Genomic DNA, 20,349 nt, shown 5'->3' on the forward strand with positions numbered 1-20,349 from the left:
AACCTCCACTGATTCCTTCAAGAGCAATGAAAATATTCCTTTCTGCTGCCTCTGTGTATCTCTGACTGTTGAACCCACCCCTTCTCATCTTCCCCCTCCCTGCTCCCACATCTGCTTTTCCTTTTTAATTTTTTTTTTGGCTGCTCTTCCAACTTCCCCACTGATCTCTACTCAGTAAAGGCTCTAAACACTATTGAACCATACTTAATCTTATGGCAGGTCTGTTGAATTAGAAAAAAGCCCTAAGCTGCAGACTGATGGTGTTCATGTCATGAGAAAAACTTTTGGAGGAAGCACTTCACCCTACATGAAAGTTTAGTTCTCCAGCCATAATTCAAAGGTTGTCATGAGGATTATAGGAGAAGGTTATTGCCTTTAGGGAGCACATCTAGTTCATTCTGATCGCTAATTAACTACATTGACCTTTGTTGTTAGAAAGGGAAAGTACTTGAGAAACCAGCTTTCCAATGTTTCCCCAACATTTAGCCAATTTAGTGACTGTAACTTTGAAGCCTATAGTTGGGAAAACTAATCCACTGTTTGGCCCTTAAGCACAAAGACAGCATAAGCAGAAATTTGGGGGTGGGGGCAGGGGAGATTTAGGCGTTTTGAGTAACATTTTTCTTTTTTTAAGTTGGGAAATGACTGTAGGGAAATTAAAAGAAAACCTTTCTCAGACTGTTAAAAAAAACTCCAAGGAGACAGAAGGAGCTCGTTGCTGCTAATCTCCGTCATGCTTCCCCACTCTCCCTCCCTTCTTCCTTGATCATAACTTGTGACCTTGGAGGCATGAAAGAATTTGAGCCCTTCCCCCATCCTGAGCATCTCCTCCTCCTACTTCCTAGCCAGCCAGGATCCATGTCAAAAAGAGTCCGTTGTGCAAAACTTTGAGCTACTCCCAGGAGGTGGTGGTATCGTAGGGAGGTACTTTATTCAACAGGCATGAGTTGCAGCAGTGGGCAGAATGGGATTCAGAAGGACATGTCCCTCGCCAAGTTTGGCCTCTTTGACCAGACTGAACCCCCTAGAAGGTCTACCGGCCGACTTGTCATGCATAGCGTGGCTATGTTTGGCAGGGAATTTTGCTATGCTGTGGAAGCTGCTTATGTGACCCCAGTGCTACTCAGTGTGGGCCTGCCCAGACGTCTATACAGTGTGGTATGGCTCATCAGTCCCATCCTAGGATTCATGCTGCAGCCAGTAGTGGGATCAGCCAGCGACCACTGTAAGTCCAGATGGGGCAAACGGAGACCCTACATCTTGACGCTGGGCATCATGATGCTGCTGGGTATGGCATTATACCTCAATGGGGATGCTGTTGTTTCAGGTAAGTGAATGCTATAATCTAACCAGGCAAAAATAATTATTGTGAAATGGCCACAACTGTTTTATGTGGGATTTAAATGGGCCTTGGATCAGAACAGATCACATCCACCAGGCTATGAAGAAACTTGTTTGGAGTGACAAGTTCTAGGGTTTTGAAAGCTCTGGATATTGTTTAATACATCAGGAAGTTTCCATTTAGAAAATTATATGGATGAATCCTAAATAGAATTATCAAATGAGTTTTCCTCTAAGCCTATTTTGTTTTTATCTCTACACATCAAACCGACTGAATAGAATACATATTTTTGACCAACCATTATGGACACAAAGTTAATAGTGATTATCATTTAATTTGGAGACAAGACAACGCTAGCACAGTATCGGTATGTCAATCCAAGGGGAGATTTTTGTAAAATCAAACTTCTGCAATAGGTGTATCTCCTTTGCCCCAATTATTAACATGCAGTTTGAGACATACTTTATGAAATATTTCATACAATGTTAAAATTGGAAGGAAGCTTATGGGTGTACTCTACCCAACTCACTCTAAAGGGGAACAGATGACCACCCAAAATAGCACAGCCTTGACCCAGATCATATAATTCCTAGTTGGCATTACTGAGACTCAGTAGAGGGTAGAAAGTTTCATAAAGAAGGGATTGAAAAGCTTAAAAACAGGACATATTCCATGTGGCTACTCTTTTTGACTGGATGACAGGGAAATGGAAGACAGGATGCCTACATGTGTATTTTAAATGAAAACAAAGTCATGGCACCCCTAGCTGGTCTGTGTGCAAAACATCCTTTACTGAAAGGGATTAGTTGGAGAGATACTCTTATTTCTTTTTCAGCTCTGATTCCTAAGCCAAGCAAAAAACTCACTACCTGGGCAGTAACCATCACCATGCTGGGAGTAGCACTCTTTGATTTTGCGGCTGATTTTATTGACGGCCCCATCAAAGCCTATTTGTTTGATGTTTGCTCCCATCAGGACAAAGAGAGGGGTCTCCACTGCCACGCACTCTTCACAGGTATGGGATGGAAGTGCTTTGCTTTTTTTTTTCTTTTTCTTTTGTTATCCCATGAAGGAGAGGAATTTTGTGGGGGAGGAAGATAAAGAGTGGTTGCAATTTTCTTTCTTGACTTGGCTAGTCTTTTTGAATGAATAGATCAGTTGATTTGGTGCTGCTATCACGAGGGCCTTGTCCATTTTTCTTGAGGTCAGCTTGTGACTGTGGCTGTCAGGTTTTCCGGAAGGAGACCTACACATTTCCAATGTGAATAAAAAGCATTCTGCTTTTTACATGTGTTATGTAAAGATACAATGTTTTCAGATTCCTATTGGATGAAGGGCATGCAAAAATTCCATATGCTAAGGAGAATACAGGCATATCACCTGCCTTTTTGAAAGCCAGGGCTGTTCCCCTTCCTTCTGGGAGGTGGGTGTTAGCTTCCTCTCCTACCCTGCTCAGTGGGTCATGGGAAATGGAACTAAACTGTACGTAAAAGATACCAGTCACCTCGCTCATTTCAGTAATACTGCTTTTTTACTGGACAGTAATTAGGGACGGGGAAGCAAAAAGCATTTTGTAAGGTCATGTTCAGTTTCATCTTCAAGGCCTATAACCTGGGAAGATATTAAAACATTGACAAGAATTCCAGTACATACTGATTCTTTGATAATATATATATATATATATATATATATATATATATATATATATATATATTTTTTTTTTTTTACCAGCCTCTGCTGGCTGGGGAAAATGTACCAATGGTAATAATGATCAAGAAGCATTTATCGAAGGGCTTTGCTGTATGGGGATGGGGTGGGGGTAGTAAAAGTGAGCAGGTCTAGAGGGATCTGGGCAGAAGCAAAAGACAGTTCAAGCCTACAAAAAATTTATAGCCTAATTGAGACGATTTAATTCAATTAAACAAATGTTTATGAAGTGGCTGCTTTGTTCCAGTCACTGTGCTGATTTATGACATTCTCACATGGCATGGTCAAATCACACTATTTTGTTGTTTGGTCCTCATGTCCAACTCTCTGTGACTCCACTTGGGGTTTTCTTGGCAAATGTACAGGAGTGGTTTGCCATTTCCTTCTTCAGCTCATTTTACAGATGAGGGAACTGAGGCAGATAGAGTTAAGTGACTTGCCCAGGGTCACATAGATAGTAAGTGTCTGCGGTCATATTTGAACTCAGGAACATAAATCTTTCTGACTCCAAGCTAAGCACTGTATTCACTGCTCCAATAAGGAACTAAATAAATCCTAAAATGATTGATGAAATGAACTGCTCTGTGATTTCATTTGTATGAGTACTCCTTCTACAGACACAAATTATCATATTTTAGTTGACCATTTTAAAATTAACTAAAAATTTAATGCCCTGGGGGCTAATCTGGTGATCAAAAAGTCATCAGTAATTCAGAGCTTTGCCCTAGGATGCTGGGGGAGAAGGAGATTGCAAAGGGAGCTGACCATGATGTCCCTGGGCCTAGCCTCCAGGTCTTTTGCCTGATCTGCAAAGGGAAAATAATTAAGCCCTTTGGAGCATGAGAGGTGTAGAGAGAAATGGGAGGAGATTTCTTGGGGTAGAAGCTTGATAAACCCATGCCTAGGGGCCAGAAAGAGAAAGATGATCCAGAAAGGAGACTAAGAGTATAAAAATGAGAAGAGAGACAGTCTCCAGAAGGAGGGAGTGGTCAGCAAAATCAAACATTGAAGAAAGATGAAGAAGGATGAGAACTGAGAAAAGGTCATTGGATTTAACAATAAAGAAAGACATCCCTTATAACCTTAAAGAGAGCAGTTTCAGTCTGAAGCCAGACTGAAAGGGGTTAAGAAGAGAGACAAGGAAAAACAATGAATTCAGATAGTTTTTTTCTTTTTCATTTCTTTTCTTTTTCAATTAACATCTATTTATCATCTCCTCCCCTATTCCCTACCCCAACTGGACAAAAAAAAAAAAAGAGAAGAAGAAAGAAAATGATAATCCTCATAACAAATATACATGGACAAGCAAAGCAATTCCCGTATTGGTTAGGTACACAAATGTATGTCTCATTGTGCATCTTAAATTCCTCACCATCCAGGAGGTGTATTACAAGTATTACAATATGTCGATTAAATGCCCCATGAAATGATGTTTCTTGTTGCATTTGTACGCATAATAAAACCAACTTCTACAACTACTTTTATTTGCTTCTCAAAGAAAAACCCACAAGCCATCCTTACAGTTAGCTGCAACTTAAATTTTGTCTTCTGGTTTCTGTTTCTCAGCATAAAACTGAGAATGTCAATACTGATCTGATTTAATTTCAGCAATGAGTAGGTCCACTACATGTTCTCATATTTAGAGTAATAGCCATTAAGTACATGTTTATATGTGGTCTGAAGACTTTATCCATTTTTTATCCATGCTTTATCCATTTTACCACCTAGTTGCCCCACCCTTTACTGTTTTAGCAACCACTTTGCCACTGTCCCTGCAGAAACAGAAAGTGGACTTTTAGAAATGGTCATTTTGTACTTTGCTTTATTGGTTGTCATGACCAAAGTGTCCAGCCTCTCTGTACTTAGCTAGATTGGACATTAGTACCAGATAGAGAGTCTGTTGCTGGCACTGTACTTGAGACCTTTCCAGCATTATAGAATGTTAGAGTTTGTGCATTGCTAACAAATCCTTTGAAGACCCAAAGCTCCCTCTGTGCCATGTGAAGCACAATAGTATGTGCCCTTTTGCAGTTTCTAATAAATTATTTTTTGGCTCCTCACATAATAAGATAGTATAATCCCCATTCAAGTATAATAATATTTTCACTTAGTTAACTTTGTAGACATTGAACGTATCTTGGTCAGTTATATATAGAAAGATAGAGCATTTATTAAGTGTTTAATACTCGTCAGGCACTGTGTCAAGGCAGAAATATAAGCAAAAAAGACAGTCCCTCCCCTCAAAAAACTTATAACCAATAGAAGAAGACAACACACAAAAGGGAGAAAAGTTAGGAAAATGTGGATTTCAGTTTGATTAGAGTTCTTTTACAAATACATACCTCACAAGAGCTATGTGAACTGATGCAAATGAAGTGAGCTGAACCAGGACTATGAATGACTTGGCTATTCTCAGGATTACAATGATCCAAGACAATTCCAAAGGACATATGATGAAAAATGCTATCTACCTCTAGTGAAAGAAATGATGGAGTTTGAGTGTAGATCGAAGCATACTGTTTCTTTTACTTCCTTAATAAAAAAAAAAAACAAACTTTTCCAGGCTGTTTTCTTTCACAACATGATTAATATGGAAATACATTTTGCATTAGTGCACATATATAACTGATATCAAATTTTCTTGCTTTGTTTTTTTAAATTAATAGGCATTTCAATTTATTTTTGTAAGCCATTTGCAGATACAAAGTATTATGCAATATGAATATAAGTGCCACTCCAAAGAAAGTGTTTTTGTAGTCCATAACCATAGTCATTGAATGCCTGCTTACCTGGATTTTGAAAAGCATGCAAAGAAAAATATAACAAAGGTACTACCTGCAAAGTATACATTTAATATGATTTTGTCAATCACCCACAAACCTATTCCCTTTGGTTCTTAAAAGAGGCTATAAAAATAATATCCTTGATAAAATAGGCTGCTAAAATGTTTCTTTAGATTTTTGATAAATATAAAATCATAGATCCTTCTTAACTTTAAAGTAGAAATTTGGGGTGGCTAGGTGGCGCAGTGAATAGAGCACTAGCCCTGGAGTCAGGAGAACCTGAGTTCAAAAGCAACCTCAGGCACTTAACATTTACTAGCCCTGTGACCTTGGGCAAGTCACTTAACCCCAATTGCCCTGCCCTCCACCCTCCAAAAAGCAAAAAAAAAAAAAGTTAGAAATTTGCCCATTATATTAAATCATGCTGCCATGTTATTGTCAAAACTTAGCGTTCAAAAATCTTTTTTGTAGACGTCATCTGGACACATGGTAGGCAGATGTCTTCATTTCATGGGAGATTTATTAAAATGTCCCAAACTCAGAGGATGGCATTCACTGAAGGGCTGAGAAAATGAAGATGGGAAAATTTAAAAAGTAAGCAATAGGCTCCCACAAAAAAAAATTAAAATAAAAATTATGACTCAGCTTGAAAGGGGAGGAAAGGAGAGGGAAAAAGAATTTGGAACTCAATTTTTTTAAATGTTAAAAATTGTTTTTAACTGTAATTAAATATTTAAAATAAAAAAGTTTACAATAAAAAAGAACATTAAAAAACAAACAAACAAATACATGCCCCAGTTCAGAAAATAAAATACAATCAAAGAAGACCAGACAGTATAGGTAACTCAGTGTAAACTCATTTCTACCTTCCTTCATCCCCCCCCCCCCAAAACAAACAAACAAACCTACAAATGAACGAACAACATAAGGCTCTCATTTTATTGGTAATGGTTCAGGAGTATTACTTTTGCATGTGAGAATGTGAATGGTCTAGTCCCGGTCTTCAGGTTTTGCCAATCTCAATCACCTTCCCAGAGTACCATAGACAAAAGACATTTTTTGTTCTTACATGATCTTGGGCAGAGGCCACATCTCTAGGCCTGTTATGTTTTTGTATGTTTTAAGAAGAAAATAACTTAACCTTTATGAGCCTCAGCCGGGGATAATAATAGCACCTATGTCACAGAGTTATGAAGATCACATGAAAATGTATGTAAAGCACTTTGCAAACCTTAAGCACAGTATAAATAATATGTAGTAGTAACAGGAAGAGGAGGAGGAGGAGGAGGAAGGAAGAAAGGAAGGAGGGAGGAAAGGAAGAAAAGGGAATAAGTGTGTGTGTGTGTGTGTGTGTGTGTGTGTGTGTGTGTGTGTGCACATTAAGGCGGGGCTGGAATTGGATTTGAATTCTCTGGTGGTCCATTCTTGTCCTTCAGATCTACACTTACTCAAAAGAGGCGATTGATTAGAAAAAGCCTTAACACAATTTGATTCAAATGGTAAAAATCCATACTGTCTCCTAGAAGTCCTTTAATTTGTTAACTAGATTCAGGAGTGCTTTTCTATCACCCCAGTTTTAACTGGGTTACTTAGCTGGAAGCCACCTCTAGCCTTAAGAGAAGCTTATAAAAAATACCATAAGAGGCAAATAGTAGACTAGGTATAACATGTCAAAGATGGGTGACTGCATGGTTTGACCACCCCCAGGGAGTGGGGCGGGGGATGAGAGGAATATATATAGTATAGTGGAAAAAGCAATGGCTTTGGACTCAAGAAGACCTGGGATCACATTTCAACTCTTTATTTACTATGCGCTTGGCTTTGGGAAAATTACTTTTTAGATCAGATTTCTCTTCTATAAAATCTATAAAGTAAATCTATAAAAATGATAAAGTCCTCCCTGGAATTGACTGGGGAGACCTTTGGCACAAGGACCTTAGCTCTTCACTAAGCCTTTATTAAGCAAATAGTTACTATTTGCTAGTTACTAGCTGAATTGTAGAGTGCATGGACAGGAGTATAGTGGAGAAAGACTGGAAAGCCTTTTGCAACCTAGCCCCAATATGCATTTTTAGTCTTATTATGCACAGTGCATGGCCAAAATGGTCTTGCTATTATCTGTACAAGGAATTCTGTCTCCATACCTTTGCAGTGACTCTCCCCTAGGCTTGGAATATATTCTCTTCTCTCCTCCACCTCTTTGCATCTCTAAATTCTTTTAAGTCTCAGCCCAAGCAACATCTTCTGTAAGAGGTCTTTTCTCATCCCTCTAGCGACTAGTGCTTTCCTTCCCATATCTGTCTATCTAAACATAGGTATATGTTTGTATATATGTATGAGTACATCTCTTTATGCACATCTACACATATAGACTTGCATATGTGCGCATAACATGAAGTACTTATATGCATGAAATATATGTAAATATGTCATATACATATATATGTATTTCATATACCTATAAATGTATGCTTCCCTGGCTGCTCTGCAAGGTCCTTGAAGGTAGGGATTATTTTGTATACTAACCACCAAGCACAATGACTGACCCATACTATGCACAAGACCTATGATATCCACTTGTTGATTAATTGGTTGATTGATGGCCTTTGAAAGTCCTTCAAGCTTGAAATCCATTCACAGATGATTCTTTGACCATCCTGAACACCGACAAAGATTAGCCCATCTGTCATAGATGGAGTTGCCTCAACACCTCAAGGATCCAGGATTTCAGTGTTGTGGGTAAACTCTCCATAGATGCAGATGACAACCTTGTTGTTGTTCAGTCACTTCAGTTGTGTCCTACTCTTCATGACCCCATTTGGGGCTTTCTTGGCAAAGATACTGGAGTGGTTTGCCATTTCCTTCTCCAGCTCATTTTACAGATGAGGAAACTGAGGCAAACAGGGTTAAATGACCTGCCCAGGGTCACACAGCTGGTAAGAGTCAGGCTAGATTTGAACTCAGAAAGATTAGTCTTCCTGACTTCAGGCCCCACAGTCTATCCGCTACGTCACCTAGCTGCCTTAAAGACTATACCCTACCCTGTCCTTTAGTTCACGATCTCCATGAGTTTTTATAGCTAAGAAATTCTTCACCCTTTGTCCTGCTTAATGATGATCCTCTCAGAACTTACCTAAATGAATCCTTTAATTACAGACACTGGGCCCATGTTCTAAGCTTCTCCAGCTTGGTAGAACCTGCCAGAACTTGGGCTCTGCTGGCAGAGATTATCCTGAGTCACTTCCATGCCATAAAACATACAAGTAGGACTTTGGTGGAGGCATAGATGAGCAACCTAAAAAAAAATTAAACAGTCATTCAACTCTAAACTATTATTATGTTCTGGCCTTCGAGTCTATATAAATTCTATTTTAAAAACAAAAGAAAAATGGATTTGAAATCATGTTTCATTGGCTTTAGATCTGGAAGAGACCTTAGCAATAAATCCAACCCCTGAATTTTAAAGGTAGAGAAAGAGACCCAGAAAGTAGAAGTCATTTGCTTGAGGTCACACAACTAGTAAATAATAGAACGGCAATTCCAAACTAGATCCTCTGACCTCCAAATCCAGTCATCTCTAAAACAGTACACTGCCTCTCCAGAGCATCCTGTTTGAAATACACACACACACACATTTACACACACATATGGGGGAGGTTACAAATGCATATCTAGTATTCATCATTGCTTTGATTTTCACTAATTCATCAAGAAAACATTCATTTAAAAAATAAGACATTGGAGTAAATGTGACTTCTTAGTTCTTCTTTTAACATTAAAGTCTTACCCTAGCAATTCTAAATGCTTTCCAGGTTGAAGTGATCACATCCCTGGCACAAATGTTCCCAAGCATATACATGTCTGTACTTTTTAAAAGCATGTGGAAATTTTGAATAATTCACATCCCATTCTGAATAGGTAATTCTCTTGCTTGTAGCATTGTCTTCTGAGTCCTGACTGACACTCATAACACAATATGAGTATAGTTGGTACCAGGAGTTATTTTTCCAATGTCAGGGGGGAATTGTACTCATTAATCCTTGTCCTTCTGCTTTGTGATTAATTTATAAGATGTCTGGCCAGGGTTAGGGAGGGATCCAGTCTGTAACTGTTGAACAGAATGAAATTATTTGGTCATCACTGCCTGTTGGAAGGGGCAGCTAGATGGAGTTCAAATCTGGCTTACTAGCTGTGTAACCCTGAGCAAGTCACTTAACCCCGATTGCCTCAGTTTCCTCATTTATAAAATGAGCTGGAAAAGGAAATGACAAAACCCTAAATGGGGTCACAAATAATTTGACCAAACAACAAGGATTATTGGGAAGGTCCCCTCTCTCTTAATTAATGCTATTCATGTTTCCATTTAAACCCATCTCTTCGTTGTTGCCTCTGTGACCTTACTGTCATTAGTACCTTGCTATATTCAATTAAGCTAACTAACTGAGCTAAGTTTGACTGAAAAATTAATAGACCCTATACCTCAGGGGAATAATAAAGATCAATGATTTCATATATTTGCCTTCCTGAGTTCCATCTGAGCTGATGAAAGATTTATTTTCATGTGTAATGTTTTAGAAAGAGTTGTTCTCTGGATATATCTCTGGAGGGTCAAAACCAACTCATTAGATTAGATTTTAGAATCTATGCTCCACTGCCTTTTACTTTTTTGTACTTTTCTAACTCCTCATCCAGAATTGAAGCTCTGAGCTTACCCAGACATTCAATCTTGAGGATTTCCTAGTAACTTAATAACCTCTATAGATCATGTCCCTCACCTAGAATCTTCTCTCTGGGACTATCAGATCTGCATCATTTTAACTTCCCCTCAAGGGGCTACAATTCTACTCCTGAAGGTATTAGGCTAACAACACATATTTAAACAGAACATATTTATCCAGCAAAGTAATGATGTGATCAAGGACTAGTTTCCAACCCCTATAGCAAGGGAACCATTATTTAACTCATTTACAAATAAGGGCCATTTCTCATGACACATCCCCCACAAATGGTCCCCACAAAAGACTCATAACACTGAAAGGGAAAGGTAGCCTGAGTGTATTGCAAGACCTGGCCCATGGCAGACATAAGTTCTTTGTCTCCTCTGTCCTTCATTCTCCTTTTTTTCCCTTTCCCTGGGGGTGGGGAGGATTGTATGTGGGCATGCCTTCCATTTTACCCTTAGCCCTTCCCCATAATTGCTTCACCACATCACCCTTAGTGATGTAAACTTCATTACTCGTGTAGCAATGGGACTTTTTACCCAGCAGCCATTGCTTCTGCTTCCATCTTCCAGAAGCTTTTGTGTCTTTTTCATGGTCTATCCAGCAATCTGGGCTGTCCTTCAGAAGGCTTTGCCTCTCTCCTTTGTATCTATTCCTTGTCCTGTGGCATTATGGGAGTGTAAATCCCATTCCCATAAGCACATGTACCTTCCTGCCTTCTTCCCCTGAACCTTATATTTGGGAGAGGGGGAGAGAAAATGAGGAATGACTCAAGAAGCTGACTCTTAATCCTACTTGTTTCATACACACACATACGTACATATATATATATATATATATATATATATATATATATATATATAATTTGTAGTTTAAATTTCAATGTTATCAGCATGATTTTGTCATAGCTGGTAACTGAGATGTACTTAAGAGAGTCTGGAATGCCCATCTCCAACAGGAAGTAAACATACACATACTTGGCAAAAATCATGTCTACTATACAATCATAGTTAGAGGGAGTCCAAGCATTGCAAATTGGGGTGAGGAGAGAGAAACCATGAGAAAGAGTGAGAGAGAAAAGGAGGGAGAGAAATAGAGAGAGATACACATAGAGAGAGACACAAAGAGAGAGACAGGAAGACACATACACAGAGAGACATAAAACAGACAGACACACAAAGAGATACAGAGAGAGACACAGAGAGATTCAGAGAAATAGAGACAGAAATAGAGATGTAGACAGAAAGGGAAAGGGACACAGAGAGGGACAGAGATAGAGAGAAAGAGAAACAGACAATAGAGAGACAGAGATACACATGCCTAGAGACATACACAGAGAGACAGAAGGACATATAGACAGACAAACAGCCAGAGACAGAGATCACAGGCAGGCATCTAAGCATCCAGTGAGAGAGTTACTGTGTGGTATGGCAAGAACTGCATTCTTAGGAGCTGCCACTCCCTACTCCAGTTCCATACCTCATCACATTGAATGGAAGTATTCTGGCTCTCATTTTCTAGCTATACATACATACATACATATATATATATATATACACATACATACACCTCTGATGCTGCCTATCTGTAGGCTTTCTTACGTTGGTAACATATGCAGTTCTGTGTTAGTCATAGCTTTTGCTAAGTATCCATGGATTTCTTTAATTCTTGCCTATTGCCTGCATTCCCGAGGCCCGGACACTTCCCTGTTATTAATTCAATTCAACATTAAGTGCCTGCTATATGCAAAGTAATATGGTAGGTGTTGAGTACAGAGAGATAAAAAAGCCTTAAAGAGTTTATGATCTGACATCTGCAGACTTTGTGACGTTTGCTATGTCATTTAACCCCTTGGTCTCAGTTTTCCAATCTTTAAAATGAATAGATTGGACTTGATAAATTGTAAGATCTATTCTAATTCTAACATTCTATATATTCATATTTTGGAATCCAAGTATTAGAAATGTAATAAAATTTTAAACTAAGAAATAAATAAGAATTTTTAAAAAGAGCCTTAGACCTGAGGTCTAGAGATGGGCTGCTTTGAGCAGACTAGACATGTAAGTGAAAAAGAGACTCTTTAATCTTTCATAGCAAGTTGAATAATTCTTTCTGTTTTGTGGGTGCTTTCATTTTACAATCGACTTCTGTTTCAAGTCTTTTCAGAGAGTATTAATTTTTACTTTCCCTACTCTGGGGCAGCTCTAAGAGGATGTGGGTAGAGAAGAAACCCCCCAAAAAAGAAAAGAAAAAAAAGACCTCCCAGTCTTGTTTCTTTTCTGAGTGACCCAGGGCATGATGTTTTAATCTCTTCAAGCTTTCATTCTTTTCTTACTCAAATGACCTACAATGCTTCTATCACAGGACTTTGGAGCTGGATGGAAACTTGAGATCATCTGGTCTGTTGTTCTTCATTTTATAAATAAGAAAACGGAGGCCAGAGAGACTTGCCTAAGGCCATGCAGTAAGTTTGCATGGTAAGAACAAGGACTAGAATCCAGATGTTCAATTGTAAACTTGTTTTTCATGTCTATGTCCCTTAGCACCCAGTACAATAACCTTGTACGTTGAGGACTAGTCCTTTGGTTCCATTGGTTGTAAGGAACTCTGGGTGACAAATTTCCCTTCACCAATATAGATGGGTGACTGCTTTCTAATTTAAAGTCTTAGAGAGTTGATGGCCAATACTGAAAAGTTCACTGACTTCCTCAGGGTCATAAAGCAAGTGTAGGTCAGAAATAGGTCTTGAAAACGGTTTTCCTGTTTGATAGAGGCAGCCCTCCATCAACTTTGCCACATTACCTCCTTGCCAACTTGAGATGGAGGAGGCAGTTATTTTATTGTCTAGTGGTCACCTAGACAGAAGGAAAGCAAGTACTTGAACTCTGATTCTCTGATTCCTGGTCTACTGTTCTTTCTTCTATAACACCTTACTTTTCACATTCCCAGGGCCATCATGAGCATTAAAAGTAGTTTTTTTTTTGCAGTGTTAGACATGCACAATAATAAGCAATTTCAACTCTTGATGAAATGTATGGCTCCAATGCAAAATGAAAGCTTCTGTCAATCTTATTGATTAGAAGGAAACCAAAACAAAGGCAGTCACATACTACCCTGGAACCAGCGCTACTCAGAACAAAGAAACAGTCTTTTTTAAATCCTAAATTAAAGCAACAGGGAAAGCAAGCCTCATTTTCCTCCTCCTCCTCCTTCTTTTTCTTATTCTTGTTCTTCATTTTCTTCTTCACCTTTTTCATTTTCTTCTTCTCCTCCTCCTCCTCCTTCTTCATCTTTCTTCTTCTTTGCTTTCAGGTATCATTTCAAAACATCAAATATAAATAACCTGAAACTGTAGCAATAAATACAAATTTTCTGGTGCTGATATACCAGTCAATACAAGCTGAAAAATTAAACAAATTAACATTATTTCACAATAATATATGTAGTGCCAGTTGATAGCTTAAACCAAGTTTCAACACATAGCACTTGAGGCATCTTTGAGTTCATCTCAATTTAGTTGAAGATGTGAAAAACCATTAAATATGAACTAAAATATTTTTCTTTTCCAAAAAAGCCTCATTTACCTTCGAAAAGCTTAATATACGATGTAGGATAATTAAAATACCCCCAAAGTTCATGGTCTCCTACTCAACTAAGAATACCAATATTATGCAAATACTTAAGTTAGAAAAATGACTTCTGGGGGGAAAAAACCAGGACCAATCAGGAGAATACGTGCAATATATGCCTTCTCACTATTTATTTCATTAGGCAGATGACATGAGTACCTATTATATCCAATTCAATTCAATCATTTATTAAACATGTACTGTGTGTCTAAGACACTTTGCCCAGAATGTGAAGACAAAAGTGAAGGGAATCCTGACCCTCAAGTAAACCCCCAGTTTACTGCTGGGGCTAAATAATAGGTATACATATAAGTAAATAGAAATACACACAAAGTAATTTTGATGTGGGCAGTGAGAACATTAATAATTAAAGGGAATAGGAAGGGCCTCATATTGGAAATTGCTCTTGAGCTGAGACAAGAGAGACAGAGAGAGACATACAGAGAAACAGAGACACACAGAGAGAGAGAGAGAGAGAGAGAGAGAGAGAGAGAGAGAGAGAGAGAAGCAGGGATAAGAGACAGAGACAGATAGAGAAAGAGAAACAGAGAGACAGAGGAGAGCATCTGAAGCATGGTGGACAGTATAAGATGGAATAGGCTAGAATATAGGGTGCTTGATGGGGGAGTAATGTGTAATAAACCTAGAAATATAGATTGAATCCAGATTGTAAAACTTTTTAAATGTCAAGCAGAGGAGTTTGTAATTTATCCAGCAAGAGTGAACCACTCGGAGCCTCTTGAGCAAGGAAGTGACTTGTTCAAACCTGTTGCTTTAGGAATATAAATTTAACAGCTTGTATAGAGATGGATTGATTGTAAGGCAGAACCTTTTCAGGCATATATTATCCTGGACAAACATATGCACTTTAATGTATATCTGTTTGCTTTGTATTACTTGGGTTTGACTTTATTTTATAAATTCTTGCTGAACAGCTAGAGCTAATTGCACTGTGATAGAGATTAAATGAAGGTTAAATAAAGAAACTTTCTTATCTCTTAAGATAAATGGTATACCCAAAAGCTAAGGGGGGTAGTCTGAGTTTGCTCTTCTTCAATGAAGAACAGATATCTTCTGAAGGAAGAAGGGACCAGCATCCTTTGCTTCTATTTTTTTTTTCCTGTGGAGGGAGGGTTGTTAGACATATTACAGTGTAGTTATGAGGATCAAATGAGATAACACCTAGAAAGGGTTTTGAGAACATTAAAGAGTTATGTAAATGGCAGTGATAATTAATATTTGACTCTGATGTTTCTCTATAACACAATGAAAGTAGCATGGTAATTTGTCCAGCATTTCCTCCACTCCGTTTTTTTTTTTGGGGGGGGGAGCAGTTTTGAGTTAATTTGGGAGGTGGAGAGGAAAGGATGTTTTTGCATTTTTCTTGGAAATCCATGGAATACCATCTATCACAGGAGACTTTAATCCTGTTCACTGATACCAGAGAATTGGAGATTATAATTTCAAAATTCCAATTCAAGGGTAATTTTCAAAGAAAGAGGGCACTTCTTTATTGTTGAATAGCCCTGGATGACTTCAAAGCATAGTCTTTGGATTATGCTGTAAAACTCAGGGCTCATGCTTTCAATGTCATTTCCACGGCAAGACAGTGCATGAGGGCTTAAAAGATTGTTTCTGGGATCTTCACACCCAGAACTGGTCTCTCTTCTCCCTCACCTCTCCCTCTCTTCTCCCTTTCCTCTCATCTTTCTCTTCTCCCTCTGAAATACAAACAATGAATATTCTAAACTAAAAGACGTGGAATCTGACCTTGGAAGGACTTGAGAGATCATTGAATCCAACCCCAACACTTTACAGACATGGAAGGGGAAAACCAGAGAGGTGGTGATTTGGCCAAGATCATGTAACTTCTTAGTGATGGAGCCTGGGCTATGGTATGGCTCAGGTCTCCCAACTTCCTCTCTAGTATTCTTTTTTGCTCATTCACAGATTTGGGTCTAGATCACACTATGAACTTGGTATATGTAGGCAGTTCCATACATTCAGGAAACATTTATTCAGTGCCTGCTATGTGTGAGGTGCTGGGAATGCAAAGACAAAAATGAAACGATTTCTGCTTTCAAAGAGCTTACATTCTATCAGGTGCACATAACTATATGCAAAATATATGCAAAATAAAGACACATAGAAAAACCCCAGTCCCTTCAAATTTAGAAAACTGGAAGTCCTACTTAGAGATCTTTTGAACCTGGTTCTCACTGCTAGTGACAATTTTTCTCAGAGGAAATTTAGACAGATGGAATGTGTCATGAAAGTCACAAAATCTGGTTCCCAGGGAAGGGAAAACTGGACCTTTTTATTTACTTTTCTCCATGGATTGAGGTTATCAACTCTACAGCTGATTTTCTTTGCATACTTAGGTTGATATCACAGCTGATTTCATTGACCAATAAAGGGACTATGGAAGTTGGCAGTGGAAATAAAGACTATTTACATGCAGAAACAGGAAAAGGAAAATCTGATAAATGCTGGGTTGCAGCCAGGATAACAGCCATCCTTTAGGAAAAGCTGTGTTTTGTTTGAGGATTAAACAGGAGTACAGAGAAAAGGCCTCAATGAACCTGAGCCTGTCACATATAAAACCCCTAGGCATACCATAGGGGCCACAAAGAGGATAGAAGAAGAAATCAGGGCTTGAAAAGGTTAAGTATAACCTCTTATGTATAAATGGGGCTGAGAATTCTTGCAGTATGTATCTTGGGGGTCAGTAATGAGGAATAAGTTAGTTAATAAATAAATTAAAGTCATTGGTTAATAAATCAAAATAGTTACTTAACTATAAAAATTATATGGCTGTAAACTACTATTGTTTTCAATTGCAAGTAATAGTTCAATCTAGTGGATTGAATTGGTCTGACACTCAGGAAGCCTAAATTCTGCCCTTGGCCCTCTCAGTGGCCTACTTCAGTCTCGACATTCAAACATGGCCATCATCATATGCCAATATACCTTGGAGGGAGGTTGTGGGATTCATGGCTTCATAAATACGAATGTGCTTTGAGTTCAGCTGCTTAAAGTCAAACATTCTTTTTCTGATAGGAAGGGTCCTGAACAAACAATGAATTAATACTTTGTTGATTAAAATAAAAACTCCCAAGTCTTGAAAATTGTTAAATTTTTAGTTGAGCATTTATACTACAGAAATCAGCAAATAAATCAGGAATAAATTGGGGCTTGACTTGCTGTTTTATTGATTGTTTAGTCTTAAGAAAGGGATGAAGAAAATGTCAATAACACAGATTAAACTTAAAAGTGTGTCCTGTATACATTTTTCCCCAGAGAGCCGGTTGTTAAACCAGCACAGCCCTGCATGTAATCCACCATCTTTCTGCCAACAGGAGACAGGAGTGGCCTTGAGCACTGTGGCACTTGATCAGTTATTTATAATGGATGGTGTTGTATTGGTCTTCAGCTTGTTTTGTACTTGTACCTCTTGATTTTACTCCAAAGAATGTTGACTCCCTGATGGAGATAAGTAGATCAGAGAATGAGAGCGAGAGAGAGAGCGAGAGCGAGAGCGAGAGAGAGAGAGAGAGAGAGAGAGAGAGAGAGAGAGAGAGAGAGAAAGAGAGAGATGTATAAATAGATAAGTATTTTTTAAATTTATTTTGCACATTTATTATGCTCTTAATATGTGTCAGATCCTGTACTAACTGCAGGGTATATCATTATAACCAAATAAGACGATCTCTGCCCTCAGGGAGCTTAAATCCTAATGGAGGGAAAATGACACAGAAGAAGGTATTGGAAATGAAAGGGGGGGAGGTTACCCATAAAAGGGAATGGTGAGGAGTCAGGGGTGTAGTACAAGTTTCCAGCAGGGTGGAGATAGTTAAAGAATAGGAGCTATGGTGAGAAGACTGTTTTCTTTCAGTATATTTACAGGGCAAATATTTGGTTCTCAATAAATATTTGTTGAATTGAATTTAATGCTAAGCAGTAGATATAATTACTAAAAGAAAAACATGAGTGGATTTTACAGGCTGTCTTATCACAGAATCACAGAATCTTAGGCTGGGAATGAACCTGAGAATTCATCTGCTCCATCTCCTACATTTTATGAACTATAAAATGAAGGTTCAGGGATGGGCAGTGACTTGCTCAAGGTCACACAACTACTTAATGAAACAACTGCAACTAGACCCAGAATTTGGGGCTTCCCAATATAGTTCTTTATATGTTCAAACCACTGCTACTACTCTCAATGAAGGTTTAATGTAATGGAGGGATCGATGGGATCCTAATAAGGCTGCCTGTAGTCCCAATATTCAAACGTCATTATAGGCCTGGCCCTAGTTAACAGCAGGCCCACTGCACTTACCTTGCCCCCCCACCCCCACCAATGTCCTAACTTCTTCATATATGCCTCACTGCTCACTAGAACAACAGGTGTGTCCCTGAACTCTTAGTTCCCACAGAAACAGCAGCTGTGTCCATATGATGGGAACCTAGCTACTGCCTCTACCTGGTCAGTCACTGCTCCCAGACCCATTCCCACAGAAACAAGTGTGTTATTGTATTCAATCACATCATCCATCTAGCCCAAGACAGGACCACAATACCTAACTATCTGTCTTAACCAGACAGGCCCACAATAGCTAGCAAGTTGGAGGGCAGCATGACCAGAATGTTTAACCACCAAACCATAGATGGGACCCCTCCTCCATTACCTAATCCCTTAACAAACCCCTCCTGCCTTTTTAATATTAATGATATTCCTTTATTCTATATAAATTTCTGTTGTGTAATTGCATCTTTACCCTACAAAAATCCATCTTGCTTTCTCTAAAGTTGCTGCTTCCTCTTGGAACTTAGCCCACTTCATGAGAGGAGTCAGTCTCAATAAATGCCTATACTTGGATTGGAGGTGGTCTGACTCTGAATTCTTTGAGACAGTTCTGCCACAACACATTATAAAACCGTAACAGTTTTGGGTGAGCAAAGCCCCCACCTCAACAGCTTTTTGGCGTCCCTGGGTAGGTCTGAGTCTCTGACTCCAACCTCCCTCTCCACATGGAGCAGAAGTCTTTGATTCAAACCCCCCCTAATCCAAAGGTAAGCCTCTCTTTTTCCCTTCTCTTAGCTGGGAGATCCTTCAAGCACCTAGGAAGTCTTGACTGAACCGCTTGGGCCCTTGTGGCTAGCAAATTCCCTCTAGACAGAGGATGCTCTGCTTAGGAATCTCAAGGGGAGTTCTTTATGAACTCAATTCTTCATCCTTCAGTGGGACACCACTGAAGAGATGAATGTGGCTATAGGGGGGATTTCCTTAGGCTTACTGGCTTTCAGTCCCAACTTTCATCCTGCAGGACTACTAAACTATAATACTGCCTGGTCTTTATATAATCTGGAAGACCAAGAAAAGTTATTGCTATCTGTGCTTTCTGTTTGTATCTGTCTGTATCTATGTCTGTGTAAAAATCTGAGTCTGCCTCCTTGTAAGATTCAAAATGCAGGCAGTCAGAAAACAAAAAACTGTACCTAAGCTAGAAAGATTGATGGTCTCTTAAAGAAAGGTTGTTGGCAAAATAAAAAAAAATGGCTCTTTTTCTACTTCTTGGACTCTGGTCAAGTTCTGGAGGTAGAGAGACAGAAAAAAAAAGAGAAAGGGGAAATTTCTCCCTTAACATCCATCTAAGAGAAAAAGGGTCACTTCTCTGATCAAAGAGAGGCAGGCTTCAAAGCTACACTTTGGAATATGACTAGCACTTAACCCTTTCCTGGGTCACAGAAAGAGAACTATATAAAATCATTGGGAATTATCCAATTGGGAAAAATCCAGGAAATTGAATTCATTCTGGTTAGTATTTGGTACTAAGATAAATTGGGAAAATGCATAGATCTGAAAAAGAGATGTCTCAGATATGACATTTTAAATTCTCCAGTACTGAGAAAAGGGGACCAGGCACCATGGAATCTTTTCCAGGGTCCCACTCACGTTTACTGGAAGGTTCAAAGCTCTCATTTTCAAAGAACTTTTTAAATGAGTGAACACCTGAATGAAGTTTACTTGAGCAAAAGGTAAAAAAAAAAACCCTCACTAAGATTCTTCTCTCTGTAGTTCTACATCTGTCCAGGCTAGGGCTACAGTGCCTTCTTCCTGTCATCCTGGCTCTGACCAAGCTGAGGAGACAGTGAGAAGTTAC

At 38.8% G+C, this 20,349-nt stretch overlaps 1 protein-coding gene across 2 annotated transcripts in view; it reads left to right on the forward strand.

The window, feature by feature from the left end:
- The first annotated feature begins 866 nt into the window (after positions 1-866).
- Positions 867-20,349, forward strand: part of LOC138172345 (membrane-associated transporter protein-like) — a 64,022-nt gene continuing 44,539 nt past the window's right edge. For both annotated transcript variants that reach the window (XM_069102098.1, XM_069102104.1), the window contains exons 1-2: positions 867-1,327; positions 2,178-2,357. In XM_069102098.1, the coding sequence (XP_068958199.1) occupies positions 943-1,327; positions 2,178-2,357 (565 nt within the window). In that variant the 5' untranslated portion in view covers positions 867-942. The remainder of the gene's footprint in view (positions 1,328-2,177; positions 2,358-20,349) is intronic.

This window comes from Petaurus breviceps, unplaced genomic scaffold (genome assembly GCF_028583685.1).
Source record: "Petaurus breviceps papuanus isolate PSGF00001 unplaced genomic scaffold, PetGlider_PUasm1.0 128, whole genome shotgun sequence".
Taxonomy (NCBI): domain Eukaryota; kingdom Metazoa; phylum Chordata; class Mammalia; order Diprotodontia; family Petauridae; genus Petaurus; species Petaurus breviceps.